The following is a 24075-nucleotide window of genomic DNA, read 5'->3' on the forward strand; positions in this document are numbered from 1 at the left end:
GGAGACGAAGAGTGGAATATAATAAGAGAAAAAATAATAGAGACGAAGAGTGGAATCTAATAAGAGAAGTCCACTTAAAGATAACTAGAAGAAGGTGTTGGTTGAAAACATGAACTTGTATAGGAGAAAAAAATATATGAAGTAATCAAGATTGAGAGAATTTTGCAACCATTCAAGATTGAGAGTGCAACATATTCTCCCTTTTCACTTTCGCAAGGAGAACCAAAAAGAAAGAAGGAAAAAAACCTTGAAAGATCTAAAAGTTGGATGCATATTGTAAAAAAAAGTCTATAATCTTAAGTACACCTTTATCAATTGCTGAAAAAAAAAACTAAGAAAAAATAATGGAGACTAAGAGTGGAATCTAATAAGAGAAGTCCACTTAAAGATAACTAGAAGAAGGTGTTGGTTGAAAGCATGCACTTGTATAGGAGAAAAAAAAAATGAAGTAAACAAGATTGAGAGAATTTTGCAACCATTCAAGATTGAGAGTGCAACACATTCTCCTTTTTCACTTTTGCAAGGAGAACCAAAAAGAAAGAAGGAAAAAAAACCTCATTGTTCTTGATATAGACTTTTTTTGCAATAGTGGGAAGATGCTATAGCTAGGAGCCATGGCCCTACCCTAACAATGATAGAGAACCATTTGGTTGGGTGGCCACATTCCATTATCTTCTTGGGTGATTGCATATAGACATAGAGGACAACAGCTGTATGGAACATTTTTATCTCTTTGCACAAGACTTTTGCCACTAAAGTTCAAATTATCTCATTGACCTTTATCTTCACTCATTCATTTAATTTGATGTACAATATTTTTAAAATTATCTTCGTATTTGAATTTATGAATTTTACATAAAGAAAGAAGAGACAATTATAAAGGAAGCCTTTACTGTGTTTTCTACAAAAATATCTTTCATCAACTGTTTTGTTTTACTGTTCTCAGTAGCTGAGACATGCTACATTAGTGTAACTTTAAATAACCTAAACAAAGACATAAGAAAATTTAATAGTAAAGTAAAGTTATGAGCATTATTAGGCTGCTGCATACAAATACTAACAGGTATTCCCTTCTGTTATGGGACTTGCAGGGCTTGAACAATCCCATAATTTGGTGCCAAGCTAACTTAAACAGTGCGACACAAGCAAAGAAAAGACTGATCACAATTACTGCCAGCTCCTTGCTCTCTAGCAAATCTTGGTTGCTCTTGATCTTCTCCAGATCTTCTCTGCAATCAAAATGCAAAGCTCAGTTTCTTATTGATGAATTAAACTTTGGAGTGAATTGGAAGACACGGAGATAGTTCTAGCAGCTACTTTGGAAGCCTACAATATACATCAAATTCCTTTGCCCAAAAAACCAATTTGGCATCTCTACTCTTTGTATATTTCACTCAAAAACATGATGGATTCGCACTATAATCTTATGAAAATTTCCTTTTAACCCAAAGGCTAAACTACGATCATACGAACTGGATGCCTCCATTTATATCATGTAAATCTACCATACCTAAAAATCTCACTTTTAGGAATTTTGTGAAGTTCACTTAAATCAATCAAGAGTTATATTATGGATTGATACTAAAGGGTTTAAGTAATTAATATGTTAATAGATTAACGAACCCGACCCGATTTGCTAGCAACCCGACCCGTCTTACCTTTTTAAATACATACCTTATATTTTTTCCCCTCTCCCCTAACCCTTGAAGCCACCGGCCTCCCCCACACCTCCATTCGAACCCTAGTAACTTTGGAGGAGATAGAAGAAGAATCTCGTCAGAACGCTCAAGGTCATTTTTCCTTACGTCTCGCTGGCTATCTTTCATACGCAAAACACCAAAGTAAGTTTTCCTTTTGCTGTTTTTGTATTTACAATACTATATGGATTGTATTATGCATGTTTTGGTGTTATGAGTATGATTTATTGATGCCGATTATGTTTCATTCGATTTTTGTGATGTATTGAAGAAGTTTTAACGTCTTCCTTTCTCTTTTGATTGGAAACTTTGCTGCTGGATTTTGTTTGAGGGATTTCCTACTGCTTATGGGAGGTTCGTAAGGTTGGAGGGTGGTGGAGATGATGGCGTGCAGAGAAGAGAGCTGGGCTGTGCTGGGTTGAGAGTTGTGCTGTTCTGAGTTTTGTGCAGGCTGTGCTGGGTTCAAAATTGTGTCGTTTTGAGCTTTGTGCGACTGTGCTGGGTTGGAAGTTGTGCTGTTTTGAGATTTGGGCAGTCTGTGTTGGGTTGAAAGTGTGTTGTTTGAGATTTGTGCGTGCTGTGTGGGCTGAGAAGAGTTGTGCAGGGCTGGGACAACGTCAAGAAGGGGCAGATGGGAGTTGCAAGGTGAGGTTTAGTGTTCCGGTTTGGGAATTCTGAGTTGTTGTACTCACAGGCATGTCTGATGGCTAATGGGAGGGGGTTGAGGGCGAGAAGAGAGTGTTGATATGTCAAGAAGGGGCGGGAGTCAAATAGGGGAAAGATGACAATGGATGGCGGGTGAATGGATGTGACAGCACGTGGCAGAATCCCTTAATATTTTTATTCTTATTTATTTACGTCCTTCCATGTATAAGCAAGCACCTTTAATTCTATTATCATAATTGTTAGTATGATGTTGATGCACGCAAGTTGATTGTTTGTTTTAGCATGCAAGCAAATCATTTTATTTATTTAGCAATGTCTTTCTATGAATGAAAAGTAATAATATGTTGTTTTAATAATGTGAACTATATGTGACAATGTGACGAGTAGGGGAATCTGGCTTAAGAAGGGTCCGGTGAACCTTATCAAAACAAAAGAGGTTTGGAAATCCGGCTTAAGAAAGGTTCGGTGAACCTTACCAACACAAAAGAGATTTGGGAATTCGGTTTAACAAGAGTCCGGTGAACCTTACTGAAGCAGAGGGGTTTGGGAATCCAGCTTAAGAAGGATCCAGTGAATCTTAACAACCTAGTATTAGGGTAAAAGTTTGGCCAAACGAACAGAAGTTGAGGAAAATTAAAAAAAAGGGGGAGCTACATTCAATGCTATGAACTCACTTAAATGTTTTTGACGATGAAAGATAATGTTTGATGTTATCATATTTTATGTCAGCAAGGCTTAGATCTTAAATGTTTAAAGTATTTTAGCTTGTGAATATATGTTGATTCTTATTATAAAATTTTAGAACTTGCTGACTCTTTAAATTCACTAAATCTATATGGTGCAAGAAATAAGAAAACAGAGGGACTCGATGGATGAGCTAGCTCGTACCTGACAGTGCACACTCGACGGCCATGTCCTTTTCTTTTCAGCTTATGTTATTATTTGTTTTGGAGTTGGTTGCACTTTCGGGTCTTTAAGTGTTAAGTCATATGGTTGCTTTTGATTTACAGACAGGATTTTGTGTTACCGCTTTATAGTGAACATTCTGTTTAGATGCTCGATACTCACATTTGATTTATCCAATGTTATTTATTCGTTGTTGATTGTGTTGTCTTGGGTGAAAGGGTTTGTATGAATTATTTTAGAGCTGTAAGGGAGCAAGTCTAGGGTTGTTTCACTTCTCTTCTAGTGAAACTATATTTCAAATATTCAAATTTAGTTTTTAGTTTCTAGAAAAAAAAATTCTCTACAATTAATCTTTAAACTTAACCTTCCCACACCCTCATCAATTAGCACACTATTAACCACAAATAACAAAATTTGCAAAAATGTTAAAGCACCAAAATTAGTTTGTACATTTGAATCTAATGCTTTTGCTAGTTAAATGTGCATACAATGGGTCAAGTAGTTGAAGACAAACAATTTTATAACTACTGACTGACCTGAACAAGGCATTTTCTCGAACCAAAGCATCAATTTCAGTTGAAACTGAGGACCTCCAGCTCCCAAGTTCATTGAGTTCCTTAGCCTGAAAATTATATCAGTCAGATACTAGTCGACCAAAGAGGTCTTGTCTTCATCGAGAAATAATAATGAAGATACCTACCTCACCCTCCTTCCATTGGCTCAGTTCCTTAATCTCTGAGTTCAATTTCTGCAAGAGTAGTGCAGCTTCAGAGTACTGCTTCTGCAGGTCAGGAAGAGCTTCACTGTACCTTATGTTAAGCTCTTTAACATATTCCTCCAGTATCGTAAGACTGAGCTCCATTGATCTCACCTTCTGCATCAAAAACTTCAAAATGCCATCACTCGGTACCCTTCCACTCGGCTGCTTAGGATGATGCATGCTCTCCTGTGAAACTCCATTCTTCGACCTGTTAGGGTCTAATTTTACTGGATCATCAACCCGAGAATTGTTAACTTGAGCAACCTCAACTTTGTCATTGAGTTTTGGATCAACCTTGACAGAATTGTAGCTGGCTGCAGGCTCATCAGAAACCACAATGAGGTCTTCGAGCATCCGCTCTATTGCATCCACACCATAAACCTCAATGTAGCTCAATGTGCAGTAGAACTCTGAACCATAGTGACTGACCAAGTTCAGCTTCATGTATCTTGCCCACTTAGGTTCTGAAAGCATGAACCGCTGGGCATGCTTAACATTCTCTGCCAAAAAGGTTCCGAGCAGTGTCCACGTCTCTGTGGGGTAACTCAAGCTTCCAAGCAACTCAAAATCCTTGAAGTTAGACGAATAGTGCTCCAAATTAGCAATCTCAATGGCATCGACGAGGGTCTCCTCGGAGAGCTCCATCACGATGAATTTCGGAACGGTTGAGCAGCGGTTTCTGAGGTACATGTCTTTGTCCCTGCTCAATATGTTTGCCACCCCTTTTGCTTCCTTGTTGTGGTCCAAAATCTTGGCACCTTTAGAAGAAGCTGCGTAATTATACTCCAAACCATCAAGTTCAAGTCTGTGGGTAATTTTGCCATGCAGCTTGTCTGCATCACTTTCCTTTCTTTGGAGTGCCTGGTTCCTGAATTCATCCAGTCCAATATATCGGTCCCGATCCCGATCCCGCCGATCGACTTTCTTGCGATCTGAGATATTTCCGTCCTCGATGTTCTCTTCAATTCCAAAGATTTCCGTCGGCGGATCGTCATCAGCTTTCAATCCACAACAAGAGTAAGTGTTGTTCAACGGCGGAAGAAAATAGAACTCTAACGGAGTTCTCCTGCAAACGAAGTTGCTTCCGACATCATCGGACAAGAAATCTGCCATAAGGAACAAGAAAGGTTTCAACTTTACACAAATCTGACATCAGTGCGAATCAAGATGAAGTTCCGGCGCAAGAAAGTGAAGCACCCAGAGGGGAAAAAAAGGTAAAAAGGGCAAATTTTTGGGAAGTGAAGCGAGCATTAAGGAGTGGATTGACCTCGACGGCGATGGCCGTGGCCGAATCGAGAGTGGAGGGCGAAAATGATGCACCAGAGAGGTACGGCAACGGTGAGGGACAGCTCATAGAGGCTCTTCCTTCTGCTTCTATCGACGGCGTCGTCGTCAGAAGTCTTCTTCATCTTCATCCGAGCTGAGAGAGAGCGAGAGGGAGAGGGAGAGGGAGAGGGATTGGATGAAGAAAAGGGGAAGAAGACCGAGACCGCGGAATGGCGATGTGAAGCAACGGTTGCTCATCGGTTGGCGCGAGTAAATCGGAACAGGAATCGGATTTATTTTCGCAGATCAGAAAGAAAGGAGAGAATTTTCAATAAAATAAAACTTCTTTGAATAATTACTATATTTAGTTACAATTATCCTTTTTTTAATGCTATAATGAATTTAATAAAAGAATAGTTTAATCAATTGAACTACTAATATATGATTAATAGTCAAATGTAAATCGGTTTCAACTTTTTGACAAGTTGATCATAAATATTTTTTTTTCTTTTTAATTTTAAAAATTTGTTTTAAAAAAAAAACTGGAGTCACAACTAAAAAGCAGGGAAACAATGAAAGAAAAGCGAAGTCTTTTAAAAGAACTGCATCTTTAGAAGAACAGAATCTGAGGATCGATGCACCATGGGACGAAGTTGGTCGGAGATCTCCCCTAGCCCCAATTTGACAATGACTCAGCCGCCGTCGCTGTCGCAATCGATGAAGGTCCTGTCGAAGTCGAACCCCACCAGGACGCTGGCCGTGGACGCGGATCGTCTACTTCACCTGGATCACGAGAGGTTTCCGCTGGCGCTGTGGAGACGGAGAGTCGAGGAGGATGGAGATTATAGAGGATTCACGAATTGAGGCGTCGGATGTCGGGAAGAATAAATCATGTTTGCTTGAAAGTGATGAGTATAATTATCTTTTAATATAATTGATGAAAATGATCAAATCCCACAGACATCCAGTTAGTTATAGGAGGATAAATTTATTATAATGGAGATCAATTTCCAATGAATGTGTATTTCTAAAAAAAAGTTTTTCTCACGCTCTGCTCCTTGATTATAAGTTGAATTTACATCATTTCACATGATCCAGATAACTAGGTTGAGCATAATTAAATTTTACTATAATCAATAATTTTACTATAATCGATGTCATAATTGATTGTGATATCTTTTTGAGTTCATCGTTTTTATCAGACTATAATTTTGATCAAAATAGACGGCTGGAGGTCGTCCGGAGGCTGCTAGAACTGAGCAAGTGTCCAAGTTGCCAGGCGCCGAGTAGGGGATGGTCTCCGAACAGTCTCTGACCGCCCGCAACGATCAAAACGATAATTTAACAAGGACGATAAACCCCAAAAAAAAAATTACAACGAATTATAATCGGATCATAATTATAATTCATTCGTAATTGAAAGCGGATCAGGAGATCTGCTCTTCAATTATTGGGCCTGGGACATAACTGTATTATAGGAGATTTATATTAATGGGTCAGAATTTAAATCGTGGCTACAGTAAGTAATCCTCCCCTTAAAAAACCGCTAAGTAATTATAATGAGCGTTATCACGATTTTTTTTCCCATCATCGATGAAAATGGTCGGTTTTAAATTTTAATTTCGTTTGTTTTTTAAAATTTTATATTGAAAACATTAAATAACACTTTTTTTCTTTATAAATGTTACTTTGGTATTTGAAGTAATTAAATTAATAAATAAAATTGGTATAGCTATTTAAATTTTCTAACACGTTAGTCAAAATAGCTTGATAATATATGGCAGCTTTTAAAATTTATTAAGAAATAACAAATTTAGATCAGACATTAAAATTTTATGATTAAAGATATCAAAATGACAATATAATATAAACACAAATCCAAATACATGAAATATAAATATAATAGTCGTAGGAAAGATCAATCCTTTTTTTTAAAAGGAAATTTCTCTCATTATATTCATTGAAAATTAAGATAATAATATTGCTTAATTCATAAACAGATAGGAAATCAAAGTAATTCGAGCATTTCGATCATGATTAGATACTCACTCCAACAAAAATGATGTTAAAAGATGTTAAATTTTATAATAAAATGAAAGGTATTCGTATTGCTCTGTGGTTCCTGATCGAAATGAATAAAATACAAAAACGTTTTGTGACACTGAAAGCTTTGCTAACTATACAACAAACAGATATGACTAAACAAACTTACTCAATGTGGTTCAACACTGAAGACATCTATATTGCTTTTCGAGTAAGCAGCATTGCGACGACCACATGATGATCGCTCTCACATTCCAGTTGATCAATTTCGGGTAGGGGATGACCTAATTCTACAAAGATTAGACTTAGCAGACCATACGAGACATGACGGCGAGAGTAAAAAAAAACAGAATGCTGAATTGCAGCCTGAAATTTATTTCAGCCGGGAACCCGTCAGGCAAGTTGGCGTGGAAAGATGGAGAGAGAATTTACACTCGTGCTGCTGCTGTCCGAGCTCTGATCACGGATCTTTCGTATAGCTCTTCGTACTGTGACGCTGATGAATCCCAACTGAAGTCCAAGGTCATGTCCTTCTGAATGAGCTGCTGCCAGCCTTCAGGGTTTGTAGAGTAGTATCGAAATGCACGGCCCATGACACTGCTTAGACCCTACAGACATGTTCTCGTCACTTTTTGAGTAAATCACAAATAAAACTTGGTATTGAATGAAAAAGAACATTTTTTATTATGGAAAGAAACATCAATCCAAAAGTCACCTGTTCATTAGGTGGCAAAAATGTGAATCCATTACGGTATTGTTCAGGTACCGTATTATCATTTACGTCAAAAACACTGCAGGAAGAAAAGGTAATTAAACAAAAAAAAAAAATGGGAATGTAAATATTTTTAGGCAGGGACACAGCTAAGTGAGAACCAGATCAGGCGCTCACCTATCATTCAGTCCTCCAGTTTTTCTTGCTATTGGCACAGAACCATATCGCATAGCAATCATCTGTGTCATAAGAACATTTACAAACTCTAGTAGACAAATTTCTCTGAATGGAGATAGGTTTAGTGAAAGGTAATTCCATCGTGATGTAAATTATTCTCTAATAGTATAAGATTGCAAGCATTATAATAGTTAATAAATGTTGCTGTCGCACAGAGAAGCTTCCTTTATCAGAAGCTCTGGAAAAAAAAGTCCGTATAAATAGCAAAAGCATAAAAAAAAAAGAATCCATACCTGGGTAAGACCACAAGGCTCAAACAAGGAGGGAATAATAAACATGTCAGAAGCCGCATAAATCAAATGTGAAAGGGCATCATCATATTTCAAGAGCAACCGAACATCTGGGTGGCTGTTGAAATGCATCGCAATATCCTCAAACTCCCGCTGGAAGATTAAATTGTTTGTCACAAGAAAAGACCTCAAAACACATGGAGGAATTTGCAACAACAAAAAAAAAAACAAGCAGGATCAATTGTCATATGTAGATCAAGCATATATAGACTTCACAAATATTTTCCTTCACCATTATTCTGAAGAATGCAATTCAACCTCTAAGATCTGTCAAAGTTATTATAAAATTAAAAGAAGTTAACTAAATCAGTGAGACAACTTTGGATGATTATTGATTTCTAATACCTCCATAACCTAGACAAAACCATATATGCTTAGGCATACAGATTCTGTTATTTTTGTAGAGTGTATCTCCACAATTGATGATTGCTCAAGCAAATAAATTATCATGAAGTGAACATATTTCTTTAGAACTGGCTATGTTTCTTTAGAAGTTTTCTACTCCAGTAAAATGCTAAATTATGTTTTATTTCGCATCAGATTTGCTGGGGAATTCCATTTAGGTTCCTCCCGGATCATCTGGATGCTTAGCACACAAGCCATGTTCAAGTAAATAAAGTTTATTGCAGATATCACAAAAAAAAATCATTGTCGCTTGAGAACAAACAAGGTCACAATAAAACTAGAATAAGTTAATTTTTATCAAATCAACAGGGGATAAGAACACGTTACTTGAATATGTAGTACTGGACTTGAGCCAAGAAGCACAAACTGTCCTCCCAACTCCAATGTACGATAAATTGCATGTCTGATAAGATGCACACCTTTTTGTGGTACGAGACGTGTGATGCATCCAACCTTTAGGTGACAAAACAATGGAATCAGGTTCAAAAAGATGGTGTTTTGGTTAAAAAGTCCAATTTAAATGGAGTTTGAAGATTGAGCTATATCTCACATCAAATATGAGAGTAGAAATCAGAATAAACTACCTTTATGTAGGATTATGAGAAAATTACTATTAGAAAAAATTTAGAGAATAAACTATTGCAGGTATCTTATTAATATGCATGCAAGCAAAAAATTGAAATGAAGCTATCGTGAAATTTTTAAGTGGGTGATCAAATTGTCCATCTTATAGATTATTACTATATAATTGACCATAAACAACACAAAAGTATTGCATGCTTGTATGACCAAATGAGTTGAGATGTCTGAGGATACAAGTGCAATTGCTTCAATTGGTTCATCTTTGACTAATACAGTTTGACCATTCTCCATGGTTGTAGTAAGCAATAACTGACTTTCAAAGTTCTTCTGGAGATGCAATTAAGCTAATAACTTGCAAGGAGAACTTGTAGCTCCTTATATAACATGTGATTGAGATGCATGATCATAATCTTAATGTTTGGAAAAGATCCAGATAGTAGTCACAAAGTTGGGGCTTAACTCTTATTGTCGCCCTTATGTGTGATAATTTACATGTATGCTAGTTTCCATTATAATACAAGTATAGCAATTGCAAAGAGTTTAAGCCTCTCAATGAGTTAATATCCGAAGAGTGTATAATAAATTTGTTTATGAGGTGTGGCAATATACCAAAACAAGAAAACAACTTAAAACAAAAGGAGAAGTGATAGTACACGTCCTATCTAAGTGGAACACAATTAAGGAAGTAATAATTGAGGGATCCTAACTTGATTGACAGAAAAGAGGATCATAGGGAAAGATGACCAAAAGTGTGTTTTATCTACAATGGCAAAAACTAATTATGTTACAAGGAAAAAAACTAATTGAGAAAATAAAGAGGACAACTTATTCTAATTCTTCTCAGTTAAATGAGAAATTGAAGTAATATTTTAAATGACCTCCTTAGGATCGTCTCAAAGCTTTCTCTGGCATCAATTTATAACCTTAGCTCTAAGGAACAAAAGAAGCAATCAGATATCATGCTTTTTGTAGGAAGAAGTTCATTATGCTTTGTCTTGAATTAACCCTAAGAAATCAAGAAACCTAGAAACAGGATGTCTTGCTATTATTTTTATTTGAAAAAGTTTACCAGCGGCTGAGAACTGTTTGACCATGAAAGTTTAAGATGCTTCCTTATAGCATTCTTGTTCTCTGCTTTCCCCCGAAGATCATCAGCATGGTATTGGGCACTAAGGTACTTATCTGTGGATGGATTCCATGCATCGGTATCAATACCATTAAGAATTCCAACAAATTTCTTGGAAAATGATTTTAATGTTTCATGGAGACCACGACCACCCTGTCAAAAAGAAGCTAAGCCTCATCAGAGTACAGAAAATTACTAAAGGTATATATATTCTTCCAAAATGTCAAACTTAGTGCAGTATCATATCAACAAATATTGGTTAGCAAAATAGAGGCAGATCAACACTGGATAAATAGATCATATGTACCACAATAGCAACTTAATGTGAGCTGGTACAACTCATTTTCCACAAAATAGGATGAGGAATTCAATGTTAACATTGACATTATACATTGGGCCTCTAGGAAGCTTATTGACTCATAGAAGAGCAAGTTGCAGCACTTTGCAACGTTGTACTCTACATTCTTAGTAAGTTTTCAATAAAGAAGCTCACTTATTGATACTTGATCAAAACTTGTAATCCACTGAAACTTTGTAAAACCTGGATAACTAATATGATTTTACTTTGGGTAACTAATTAACAAAAAGACAAGAAAAAACTATATGAATCTGGTAGGAATTTAGTACAAACTAAATAACTAAATTAAAATCTAAATGCTGCAAAAGAGATCAGTTAGCAAGAGCTTGTTGCCTTCTTATTCACCATTAACTGATATTAAAGCCAATCCCACAGCTAACAATGTACTTGATTAGAAAAACAGAAAACTTGAACCATCTTGTTTTTATCAAATCAGTTACTCTGTTGGCAACAATAACACCTTAGAACTATGAACAATTTGGTTATACCCATGAAATAAGAATTGTTATCTATTAAGTTTACTCTATTCTTTAGAATATAAAAACCAAGTCCTGATATGATATTGAGTCACAATTAGTAATAGTTCAGAACTCTTTGACAAATTTTATGAGGTAGAAATGAACAAATACTTTGTGTTACTAACAAAGAAAAGAGTGATATTACTTTAATAGATGGTCCATGTAGTACTAGTCCTCTGTCAGAATACTTCTTACCACCCATATAGAGAGTACATATGGGATTTTGAACCAAACTATGAGAAGAATAAAATAAAAATTAGTTATCCAATTTCATCAGAAAATTTTTTTTGTGAAAACTTTAATCCATTTCATTTGAACATACACTGCCATGGTATTAGGAACTTTCTGAGTACTTAATCATCGCGGAAAATCTATAACCAACCGAATGTTGCATTTTGTGTTTTAAGTCTCATGCAACAGTACCTTTAAAGCCATATGCTGAGAATAATATTTTGTTTGTAATGTTGAGTCTGACGGACCATTGCATGTGGGCATTTATCCAACACTCAGTTTTTGGACATTAATAGGCAAGCTGGGAATTCTCTAACACTCAATCTCTCTTCTGTTATTAACTCCTCTACTCATGGGTAGACAATGAAACTCTAATATCAATTCTTCACAATTTATCACTTTGATTATGCAAACTGCACAATCCTTGGGCATTTTAATTTTAGGGGAGTTTATGAAGGAAGATTGTGTTGGAGCAATCCCAATGGTCCGCGGGACCATGTGTTTTGGTGTTTGGGCAAAGGGTTTAAGTTAGGTTTACCCTCGTTATTTGATATGTGTACTTGAGTTGTGCAGGACTGCAGGTGACACATGTGACTCAGGTTGACGGCTTCGGGTCCGGTGAAGGATGGAGCATCCGAGGGACCGTGGACAAGGCAGCAAGGACAAGGGCCGAGGGAAGCGACTTCGAGGCATACGCGAAGGATGGCATTGGGGACGAGCCGCGGGCTTGGATGCATCCGAGGGACGAGAGCCAAAGGAAGTAGGCTTGAAGGTTAGAGGTCAAGGCTGCAAAGAAGAGTCAAGTGAGTCGTGAGGGTCCGAGTGCGAGAGAAATGTACTCGGGATGGGAAACCCTAAGTTTAGGGTTGTACCAGTCGACTGGTACTGGAACCAGTCGACTGGTGGTGTGCCCAAAACGGCTGGGACCAGTCGACTGATAGATAGCCGTTGAGAGAGACGTTGGGTTGGCACCAGTCGACTGGTGCAAGGACCAGTCGACTGGTAACGGGCAAATTAGCAAGGCTGATTTCCCCAAGCTCTATAAGAGGGAGCTTGGGATGGCCGGTCAACCTGACGAAATTAGACTTGGTTAAAGCCTAATTAGTAGTCATCTAGTGCTCTAGCAATCCAAGTGTTATTGATCGAGTTGTGGCGAGGTTTCTCCACCGACAAGGAGGATTGTGCTAGCCGAAGTTTCCGGGGACTAATCCACCGACGGATTGAGGGATCGTCCACCTTACGGACAACCGTGGAGTAGGAGCATCATCTCCGAACCACGTTACATCGACGTGTATTGGTTTGCTTGTTCTTTTCTTTGTCTTTAGCTTTCGTATTCGTAATTAGTATTTGTATTTCCGCTTGCGCACTAACGAATACGTAGGAAGCGACTTATTGGGGGCGCCGTCCATTCAACCCCCCCTTCTAGCCGGCCACCGATCCTCCAACAAGTGGTATCAGAGCGAGGACGCTCTCTGTTGGACTAACCGCCAAGGAAGCATAAGATGGCCGGGTTTATTGTCCCTTCAAAATTTGAAGGAGGAAGCCTTGGGGACATCTCATTTTGGATGATGAAGATGGAAGTCTTCTTCGACACGGATTGGGACACAATGATGGTCGTCGAAGAACCATTTGAAGTCCCTAAAGACAAGAAAGGGAAGAAGCTCTGATCACGACATTGGACGGAAGAGCAAATCACACGGGCAAAGGCAAATTCAAAGGTAATATCTATTTTGATTGATATTTTGCCTAATCATGTGATAAATGGTGTAGGTGAGTATAAGAACGCCCACGAGTTGTAGAGCAAGGTGAAGATGGTTCTACGGGAAGAACCTAAACCTACACAAGAAGAAGAAGAAGAACCCAAGGAGATGAGTTTAATTGCTCAAGTTGAGGAGGAGCAAACGGAAGTTGAGCCATGCTCAATATCCGAGGAGGAGAAGGAAGATGAGGCATCATCTACATCCTCAATAATTGAAGAAAATTCCAAGGCAAGTGAAGAAAAAGAAGAAGAGGTCTTGGAAGTGGTTAATCTAGCAAGCACCTCCACCGAAGCAAAGTCAAAGGACCACATCATTTGCTTCGGTTGCAATGAGAAGGGACACTACAAGAGTAGGTGTCCATTGGGTAAGAAGAAGGTAACTCCTAAACCCAATCAAGTTATTTTGAATACTAACATGGGTTGTAGGAGTGAAGAAGCCCAAAGGAGGAGATTGCGCATCATATGCTTCACGTGTGGAGAGAAGGGCCACTACCACATCAAATGCCCCAAGAAGGGAGAAATTAAGAAGCTAGCGCATCTAAAGAAATGGGAGAAGAAGAAGAGAAGCAAGTGTCAAGGGGGAGCTTCAAGGGTAAGGGAGGTATACCCTAACTTGAAGGTTAATTCAAATTTAAACTCCTCCATGCATGCTAGGAAAAATAATGTTAATCATTATATGCCCATGCAAAATTTTGGTTTTAGATATCATGATAGGAATAGGGTTAATGTAGATCAAAACCCTAGGAGGCCAATGCATGAAAAGCCTAGAAATGGTAGACCTAAGGAGAACCAAGGCATTAATCCCAAGAAGGGGAGACATATGCCTAGAAAGGGTAGGTCTAGGAATGTCCAAGGTGGACATGTTGACTCTAGGTTTAGGAACCTAGAAAGGGAGAATCAAGCTTTGAAGGCAAAGCTTGATGGTTTAGAGAAATTCCTTAAGAGATTCACTATTGGATCTAAGGGATTAAGTATGGTGTTGGGTAGTCAAAGACCCAACAATGATAGATCGGGCTTGGGATACCGATCTAGCCCCTCCAAGGCTAATAAGAGATCATATGCTAGGGTGACAAATGATCATGGCAAGGGAGAGTCCTCCAAGGCTAAGGGAAAGTCTTATGCTAGGGTTGCATATGACTATGGCAAGGAAAAGCCATTGAATGGTAAGAAGAAATTAACCAAGGACAAGGTGTCCAAGGTTAAGAAAGTTACGTTTGTAGGCCAAGTGTCACCGGGGGTGGACCGATGTGGCCTAGCCATTGTGGATGAGTCACCTAGGGAGGTGACTAAGGCAAAGAGCTCTAGGGGGAGCTCTAAGAGTCAATTTGGGACCCATGGCCAATGGATCTCAGGTGGGTTCTACTTGGGGGTCTAGAGGAGCCATGGAGTGTGCCAAATGGTTTAGAGACGGACTTGAGTCTCAAACCTAGGGATTTGGCACACATGGATTATGTTTCATGCAAGAAATATGACATTTGGGGTCATATAGCATGATAATTGGTTTTGGATGTATAGATGCCATATAAACCAATGCTAGGGATGCATTGTGGGTTGGTATGGGCAAATACATCAAAAGGAAGCCAAAACTAGGACTTTAGGTCAAGGTTCAATTGAACCATTTAGTTAGTTTTGGATTTTGTGTCAATCTTGGGATTGGTGATAGATACATTTTGTAATGTATTTTTCCCAAGTAGACAAGGGTACAATAGACCTCTCCACAAAATTTGGGGATTTTTGGAGGTCTAGGGAATTTCTGGTGCATTTCTGAAGTTAGCATGAAAAGGCTGATTTTTTCAGAAATAGGGTACCAGTCTGAAATTGTTTTCAGCATTGGTTTGTGACCATGTCAACTCGCTTAGATGTATGGGATCCAAGGGGGATTAATACATGAGTTTAGGGTCAGTTTGGATGATAAGTTTTCAACAATTGGGATATTGTTAGAGAACTTTTTGGATGTTAGACAAAGGGGGAGAATTAAGGTTTAGTTGGGAAAACCTTTAGTGCCTTTGCGTAGGGGGAGCCTTGGGATAGGTTCTTAAAAAGCCCTGTGGAAAAATCCTAGCTCAATGGGGAGCTTAGGTGTAGGGGGAGCCTTGTGATAGGTTCCAATGCTTGGTGCATTGTTTCGGCGGTTGTCAAGTATGTAGCCTTGGCAACGTAAGTCCATTCGGCGGTTGTCAAGTGTGTAGCCTTGGCAACGTAAGTCCATTCGGCGGTTGCCAAGTGTGTAGCCTTGGCAACGTAAGTCCATTCGGCGGTTGCCAAGTGTGTAGCCTTGGCAATGTAAGTCCATTCGGCGGAGTAAGTCCAAGTGTGTAGCCTTGGCATCGTAAGTCCATTGTATTAGCATGTTTATTTGCTATATGTTTTCCCTAACTTAAACGTATTGCCAAACACCAAAAGGGGGGAGATTGTTGGAGCAATCCCAATGGTCCGCGGGACCATGTGTTTTGGTGTTTGGGCAAAGGGTTTAAGTTAGGTTTACCCTCGTTATTTGATATGTGTACTTGAGTTGTGCAGGACTGCAGGTGACACATGTGACTCAGGTTGACGGCTTCGGGTCCGGTGAAAGATGGAACATCCGAGGGACCGTGGACAAGGCAGCAAGGACAAGGGCCGAGGGAAGCGACTTCGAGGCATACGCGAAGGATGGCATTGGGGACGAGCCGCGGGCTTGGATGCATCCGAGGGACGAGAGCCAAAGGAAGTAGGCTTGAAGGCTAGAGGTCAAGGCTGCAAAGAAGAGTCAAGTGAGTCGTGAGGGTCCGAGTGCGAGAGAAATGTACTCGGGATGGGAAACCCTAAGTTTAGGGTTGTACCAGTCGACTGGTTCCTGGTGGTGAGCACAGAAGCTTTCTGTGCCCAAAACGGCTGGGACCAGTCGACTGGTCCAGGGACCAGTCGACTGATAGATAGCCGTTGAGAGAGACGTTGGGTTGGCACCAGTCGACTGGTAACGGGCAAATCAGCAAGGCTGATTTCCCCAAGCTCTATAAGAGGGAGCTTGGGATGGCCGGTCAACCTGACGAAATTAGACTTGGTTAAAGCCTAATTAGTAGTCATCTAGTGCTCTAGCAATCCAAGTGTTCTTGATCGAGTTGTGGCGAGGTTTCTCCACCGACAAGGAGGATTATGCTAGCCGGAGTTTCCGGGGACTAATCCACCGACGGATTGAGGGATCGTCCACCTTACGGACAGCCGTGGAGTAGGAGCATCATCTCCGAACCACGTTACATCGACGTGTATTGGTTTGCTTGTTCTTTTCTTTGTCTTTAGCTTTCGTATTCGTAATTAGTATTTGTATTTCCGCTTGCGCACTAACGAATACGTAGGAAGCGACTTATTGGGGGCGCCGTCCATTCAACCCCCCCTTCTAGCCGGCCACCGATCCTTCAACAGATTGTACTCAGCACTATTTTGCTCATTTGAAGACAAATGAATTTATCAAGTTTAACCTTCAACTTTATCAAGATCAGTGGCCTTCCAACCACAGTAATCATCTTTGATGAGTGTCTTTTCATTTTTTTATTATAATATTTGTGATTTTTTTTACGTTTTATGTAACAAGATGCACTTGATAATATCTATGTTGTAACTTGAGAGAAGAGATAGTATTAGTTATTAGACATATATGTTATTGGTTTAGCCCACATGGGACATTTAGTTATTATGTATTGTCCTATATATATGAAGCAATTGACCTCTATTACTAAATACAGTCCAATGTTTTTCTTCTCAAATACTAGTATGCTTTTTGAAGGACTGTTCTCCTTCGTGATTAGGTGCACCAATTAAGAAGCTTGAGCCTTCGAAACACACACATACCAGAGTGGCTCAACCAATCACATAGATTATTTTCAAAGTAACTGGACCATGTGAAAACTAACCTCATGCAACTTTATCTAGGATGTAGGTTACAAGAAACATTGTCAAATATCTTACAACATTTTCATCTTCACTGCTCACTTTTTTCTTATTTCAGGGGTTGTTGGCATCTTTAACAACTTAATTTGTAATGATCTGCATAAATTTACATGCTTTTAGGTTTGCAGATTTACTGAAGTTAGTAGTTTAAGCATTCTAGTTAGCAGAGAACAAATCACAAAGATATATTACAAACCACAGATAAATATATAGCAAGAAAACTGCAGCTGTCGCCATAAACATCCAAATAACAAAAATAATCAATTGCAGAAGTTCCCAGAAAAAAATTACCTCTGCAGTACAAACTTCTTGAGCATATGTTGGTGATACAGTAGTAACAATGTTAGAGAATACAATTGCACCCTGAAATTTTGACAAATTGCATTAGAAGAGTAATATGGAAAAAATATTTACATAGTTTTATTCCTTAAACAATTGCATAGTAGTCTATGGAATTACTTTGACAGGATTAACTCTATCATGTGCCGAATTATCCTGCATCCTATCAGATCTGTTCATGTGGTGAACATCAAGACCACATGATGACAATTCTGAAGCAGGAGCTGTTCCTTGATGCTCAAAGTTGTGGCAGGTAAAGCAAATTCTAGCTGAATTCAAACCCTTTGCAGCATATATGTCCCAATAAAGTGGTGCCTAAATTTTTAAAAAAAAATCTGATTACGTTAATAAACCATAGATCTATAAAGCTAAGGTCCATTGAATTTCACTAGAAATCAATGACCATCAGACAGCACGATTTAAGAAGATAGGATTTGGTCCGTACAACAAAGGCTGTCTGCCAATCATGACAATGGATTATGTCAGGCCTTTTCCCAGCTTCATAGAGCAACTCAAGCGCAGCACGACTGAAAAACGAAAACCGTTTGAAGTCGTCATGCTCTCCATAATATGTTCCTCTCCAGAAGAACTTGGCTGGATGGTGAGGCTCTATAAAATAAACAGGCAGACCTGAAAATTGCATTTCTGTCAAGCTCAATTTGTATATCTAATACAACTTAAAAACCAGAATAAACTTAGTTTTACACCTTCAATAGTCCCAACCCAAATTTTGTTCCTGAATAGTTGTCCATCAAAATAAGACTCTATCACAACATCCAGTGCCTGCAACATCAACTATACTGAGAACCTACAGTAACACCATATCATCCCAAAAGTAGGAACTGGTACAAACAGCAATGTAATATACCTTCAGATCAGCAATAAGATCATACTGTATACAATCATATTTTGGAAGGACAATTTCCACTAGGTGTCCCTTCCTCTGCAATGCTTTACCAAGACCAGTGATAACATCCCCTAAACCACCAACCTAAAAATAAATATAGATCACAAAATAATTAAAAGTAATAGAAAGAAACATTGAAGTTCATAACGGTAATTTTCAGGTAGAACATAAAAGGGTAATTTTCAGGTAGAACATATGCATGTACACAGGCAAGCACTTAAAATACAAACTTTCAGCTGGATTATCGAGTTTAGACTTCAGAATGTTGTTTCTTCCTTAATTGCCTTTGATTCATAGCACCTGACAATATTATTCCATCCCTATTCCATCCACATAAATTTCATAATTTACATAGAAAAGATTTGTATGTAGGAATAGAAAGTTAAGAGGTCCAAGAGTTAGTGGAAGTGTGCAACAAAAACATAAAAGCAAACAGATATTGTGATATACACAAGTATTTTAACAGAAATATCTGTTTATTATTACTCAAGAGGCTAAGCAGACATTAAATGATGAATGCTCACTTGCAACAATACTTAGAAGGCACTTCAAAAAAAGCAAAAGAAGGAATTTAAAAGTATCCTAAAACCACTTCAACATGTCTGAGCAGTGAATAAGAACTCATCTGATTAAAATTTTGAATATAAGATCGCAAAGTTCTGATACAAGCAACAAAGAGTTCACATTATGTAAGATACAAGTTTGGCTCACCTTTGCAACTGGTGCCATTTCTGCAGCGATATGGATAATGTGCAATCCTGGCCTGCATAAGAGAAACAGAAAAATAAGAGTAACCGTATGAACTTTTATAACTGAATGTCGTACAAAAACACTTGAATAGCAATAAGAAACCAAACCTTGTACTCGTGTATGTCAACTTCAGGAAGGTAGCCAACCTTTCATGCTCACCCTTATTCTCGCAGGCCAAATACGCATCACAAATTCGAGAATCTTTCTTCCATGCCATATCTCGCAGTGAATTGGCATCATTGGTTGATATCTTCTTCTCAAGCAACCAACCATCAATTAGAAGCAGCAAACGGCTCCAAAACTCCCAAGGTAAATTTTCCAAAATCTGTTCTTGTGATCTTTTCTTACTATCCTCTTGGAGCTTATCCAATGTATCCTGAAATTCTCTAACTGATTCTTGAAACAGTTGAATTTGAGAATGTATTTCTTGATCAGAAACTTGCAAGTGCTTCTCAAAACTTTCAATTTTTTTCTGCAAAATCTCCTCATAAAGACGAAATTTTTCATATGGAAGTTCTGTCATATTTGCTTTGCTTATTGAAGCTTCTAACTTATCAACCTTCTGCTGAAGCTTAGCAAATTCAGAAAAATCTAACGAAGCCTGATCCTCTTTGTTAGAGCTATCAACTGATCCTAGCAATTTTTTTACCTTCTCTGACAATGCTGTGTAATAGGATGGTAGAGAAGAAAGTTTATCAACATCAACTAGAGCATTTGTAAACTGGGACTGCAACTCTGCCAGGGAAGTATCCAACAGACAACATTCTTTCTCTAGCAGTGATACACGCTCCTCTGTTTCAATAACATCATTAAGTTTCAACTTAAGAGTCTGTATATCATCCTTTACCACTGAATACTCTTTTCTTAAGGCATTAAGTTCCAAAACAATAGGAAATTCACCACTAAAAGAACTATGATTTCCTTCCATGATACCATTCCCTAAAGGCGCTATTTCCTTAAGCTTTTCGAGTTGATCTTCAAGGGGTTCCACATTTATCTTCTCTTGAGCAGCAACTTTAATCTGTGCATCTGTTTCTGCCAATTTCATCTCTTTTATGTTTATTTCGGCTTGCAAAGCCTCTTTGTCTGAAAGAATTTTATCAAGTTCTTGAAGTGCACCAACTTCAGCTTGATTAAGTGAGGAAACATCTAGCAAAGAAAACATACAAAATTTGAGAGACAAATAACTTGATATAATAACAATTTGACATGTAAGGAGTATGGCTACTTTTCTCAACATTTCTGATCATAGATTTCAAGTCCTCAAGAGGAATTCTTTGATGTTCCTGTATAATTTCATCCTCCATCTGTAAGAGAAAAATTGATTTTCAAAGAATTGTTGAAAGCAGTTAGCAATCAATAAAATCAATATAAAAAAACCAAAGGGTTATCTATACAACATAGAGAAGTAAGCCGAAGCTAGTAAAAAGGTTGTTAAGGGAGAAATGAAGTAAAAAAACATAGCGGGATTAGTTCAAGGTGAATATGACCTTAAAGCATTTACTTATAGAGGTAAAAAACATAAGAACACTTGCATACTCAGTAGTTATATTTTAGAATAGTTCTCAAGCAAAATAAGTGATAAACATAAGCACTTTTGCTCATGAAGCAAAGGGGGAGAGGTATATTATCAACTCATTCAGAGCAACATATCCACTTAATTATTCCATGATAAGTAATGCCAGATATTGATTAGATTCATTAGAAAGCCCAATTTTTATACCAATAAAATGGGGAGAGGAAAAATTTTCAACTGTCCTTTGTACTATAAATGTAAAAGAAACAAATTTGAAACCAACTCTTTTAATATCCTTCTTTGTTGTATTCATTATCATGTCTTAGAAAACCAATTATCCAACCACTAAAATATCCAACAGGTCCAGTCGAAATTACCAACGACAAGTGCAGACCTACTTCACAACACAATCCCAGAGATACTCTATTGTTAAAAGATAAAATGATAAGAAGTGTTCTTTAAAGAGAATAACCCAAAAGGATCAAATCTACTACAAGAAATGATATCTAGAAAGTACCATATCAAAATTTGATTGACCTAAAGGTGATTTCCAATCATAAGGAGAAAACATATTTATCAAAAAATTAACAAAAAGAGTATAATACCTCACTTTTTGTCTCTTCAACAGATGCTTCTGCCATATCCTTCCTATCATGCTCAGAGTCGGCATCATTGCTTAAAACAGATTCCTGACCTTGATTTGATAAACCATCAGAACTAGCTTTTTGAGAAAGGCCGTTGTCATTGTTGTGGGATTCGGAATTAATATTTGGTCCCAACTGCTCCCTAGAGACTCTTTTAATTTGCTGTCTCTTTTGCTGGGAACTGTATTTTTCAAGCAAGACATTATTTAAGCTGAAAATGATTAGCTTAAGCTTATATCATATTTCTCATGAGATGACCAAAAAGTTATTAAAATAATTAGCTCAAGCTGCATCATAGTTAATTCCTGAATCATCTTATGGCTATATTCACAACAATTGCCCCATTCTCATTTATATCGCTATCCGATGGAGAATGGAAAACCAAGGGAGGGAAGGCGGGAACGGACCTGAAATGCTTCTGCCGCATCTTGCAGGAGACCGCGAGCGGCCGGGAAGGCAAAAATAAAGCAAAGCGAGGGGATCGGGGCGTCGCGCGGATCCAGCCGCATCCGAGGACCAGTGAGTACGCCTCCGACGCCATGCGAGGGCTTCTCCAACGACGACACCAACACACAAGTCCAACGATAAAAAGAGAGCTACGGTTCTCAGATTGCCATCGCCAGAAGGAGGAGGAGGAGGAGGAGGAGAAGCTTCCGACCAAAGGTAACCGCTTTCCACCGCCCTCGTTAAGATGGAAGCGATTTCTCCACCGGCGCAGCTCGATTTCCGGCACTCGATCCGCTTCTAAACTGCTACGCTTTCCCTTTTCTAGGTGAACAATCGACGGTCACGATGCAATCTAGCGAGGAGTTCTCTAAATCCCAACGGCCAATCTTACTCTTCTTTCCCACACACAAATACCAGCGGCGAAATCGGAGAATCTGAGCCGTTCGAGAAGGATAGAAGAAGAGGCGATTGCGGACACGTGCCTGCATCGATGCCTTATTCTGAGAGTTTAATTCAGAGAGTTTATTTCCGTGACAAAAACATTTATCACCTAAAAATGCTAATTAATGTTACTTTCTCATGACAACAATCTTCTCCTTTGAAATCTTATCCGTTAATTTAACCGCCTTTGAAATCTTGTGGATGTCGAATTCTTTTGAAATAAAGCCTTTACTAAACGAATAAAGTATATCTTTTACTCGTGGACGAAAAGTATCAAGAAGACAAACGGTACGTCCGTTATATTGGTTTGCAAAATATGTGTTTTATTAAAATATAAAAAAAATACACCATAAATAGTTGACAAAGACTTATAAATGGGGGAAAGCATCCATTTTTGTGATGGGCACCCGTTTTTTCAATTAATGTCAAATGTGCTTTAGTTAAAATAAATTTTCTAAAATACTTCTAGATTGGATTTTAAAATTTAGATTGCTATAACATATAGCCGCTCATAATTGTAGCAGCTAGCAACGAGTTTCTATACAGTAAAGCATATTCAGATAGTATTTATTTTACTTAAATTAGGTGTTATGAATTCTCCTTCGTTTGTTTTATTTTTAAAATATTATTTTAACTAAAATATTATTGCTAAACAAGCAAAATCAAAATGATATAATTACTCTGTTAAATAAGCTAACAACCAACTATTACATATTGCAACGACTATATATTAACTTTTATATAATCGATCATGATTAAATAATATTCATTTGAAATATAATTACATCATAAAATCTCCTTCACTTATTTTACTCATTAAAATATTATTTTAATTAGGCTATCACTCTCGAAAAAAAAGCAAAATCAAAATGAGATAATGATACTATTGTAGTTGTTAGTGTAGGATCGTATAGAACATGAGAGGGGAGGGGTGAATCACATTTTAAAACTTTTCTTTTCATTTTTAAAACATTCGTTGAAAGTTCGAGTATGCAATGGAAAAATAATTAATCAAAAGTAGTGAAAAGAAAGTACTCGTTTGGTTTTACTTGGTTCGCAACCCAGCAGACTACTACTCCAAGGCTCACGATCCCTTAGATCGTATCGATTAAGCAATCACTATTAATTCGTCATTTACAAAAGATTAGGAGCAGCAACAAATTTACTGTCCATATAAAATACGTACAAAAAAGATAAATGTAATAATAAAATTATACCTACTCGAAAACAATATCTAAAGTAGAGCGCCGATGTTGGAGTAGTGTTGCAATATTGTAGTCTAATTTCTAACGTAGAGTGTTAATGTTGGAGTAGTGTTGCAATATCGTAGTTGAATTTCGAAGCAGTGCGAAGATAGTTTGAGCATAGAATAATTGAATCTCTTGTTGTTGGTCGAACACTGCTTATATTAGTCATCTGAGGCACCTCTAGTGTGTTGAAGATCTTGTGGCCGGCTAGAAGGGGGTTGGATAGACGGTGCCCTCAAATCGATCACTTTATACGTATTATTAGTTTACGCAACGGAATAATACAAATAACAAATAGAAAGAT

The 24075-nt window shown here is 38.0% G+C and overlaps 2 protein-coding genes and 1 long non-coding RNA gene across 4 annotated transcripts; 1 reads left to right on the forward strand and 2 right to left on the reverse strand.

The window, feature by feature from the left end:
• Positions 1–893: 893 nt before the first annotated feature.
• Positions 894–6184, reverse strand: LOC122051502 (SUN domain-containing protein 4-like). The gene is made up of 4 exons (XM_042612673.1): positions 5297–6184; positions 3970–5135; positions 3806–3891; positions 894–1229 (listed from the first exon to the last, which is right to left on the reverse strand). Exons 1-4 carry the CDS (start codon positions 5442–5444, stop codon positions 1007–1009), a joined length of 1623 nt encoding a protein of 540 aa, XP_042468607.1. The 5' UTR covers positions 5445–6184; the 3' UTR covers positions 894–1006.
• LOC122051503 lies at positions 1629–3474 on the forward strand. The gene is made up of 2 exons (XR_006131450.1): positions 1629–1841; positions 3209–3474. It is a non-coding gene; the product is annotated as an uncharacterized LOC122051503 (long non-coding RNA).
• Positions 6185–7355: 1171 nt separating the features above from the next.
• On the reverse strand, positions 7356–22397 carry LOC122051504 (probable starch synthase 4, chloroplastic/amyloplastic). 2 transcript variants are annotated; one of them, XM_042612674.1, is made up of 16 exons: positions 22044–22397; positions 21598–21817; positions 20705–20783; positions 19584–20625; positions 19438–19489; positions 18688–18810; positions 18527–18602; positions 18265–18449; positions 17940–18134; positions 17772–17843; positions 10634–10843; positions 9310–9435; positions 8521–8670; positions 8228–8289; positions 8054–8129; positions 7356–7946 (listed from the first exon to the last, which is right to left on the reverse strand). In XM_042612674.1, the coding sequence occupies exons 1-16, from the start codon at positions 22175–22177 to the stop codon at positions 7767–7769; spliced, it is 2982 nt and encodes a 993-aa protein (XP_042468608.1). In that variant the 5' UTR covers positions 22178–22397; the 3' UTR covers positions 7356–7766. The 2 variants fall into 2 exon arrangements, with proteins under 2 accessions (XP_042468608.1, XP_042468609.1); XM_042612675.1 differs by lacking the exon at positions 22044–22397 and having other exon boundaries at positions 21603–21809.
• Positions 22398–24075: the final 1678 nt, after the last annotated feature.

The sequence above is a fragment of the Zingiber officinale genome, chromosome 3A (genome assembly GCF_018446385.1).
Source record: "Zingiber officinale cultivar Zhangliang chromosome 3A, Zo_v1.1, whole genome shotgun sequence".
Classification (NCBI taxonomy): Eukaryota; Viridiplantae; Streptophyta; class Magnoliopsida; order Zingiberales; family Zingiberaceae; genus Zingiber; species Zingiber officinale.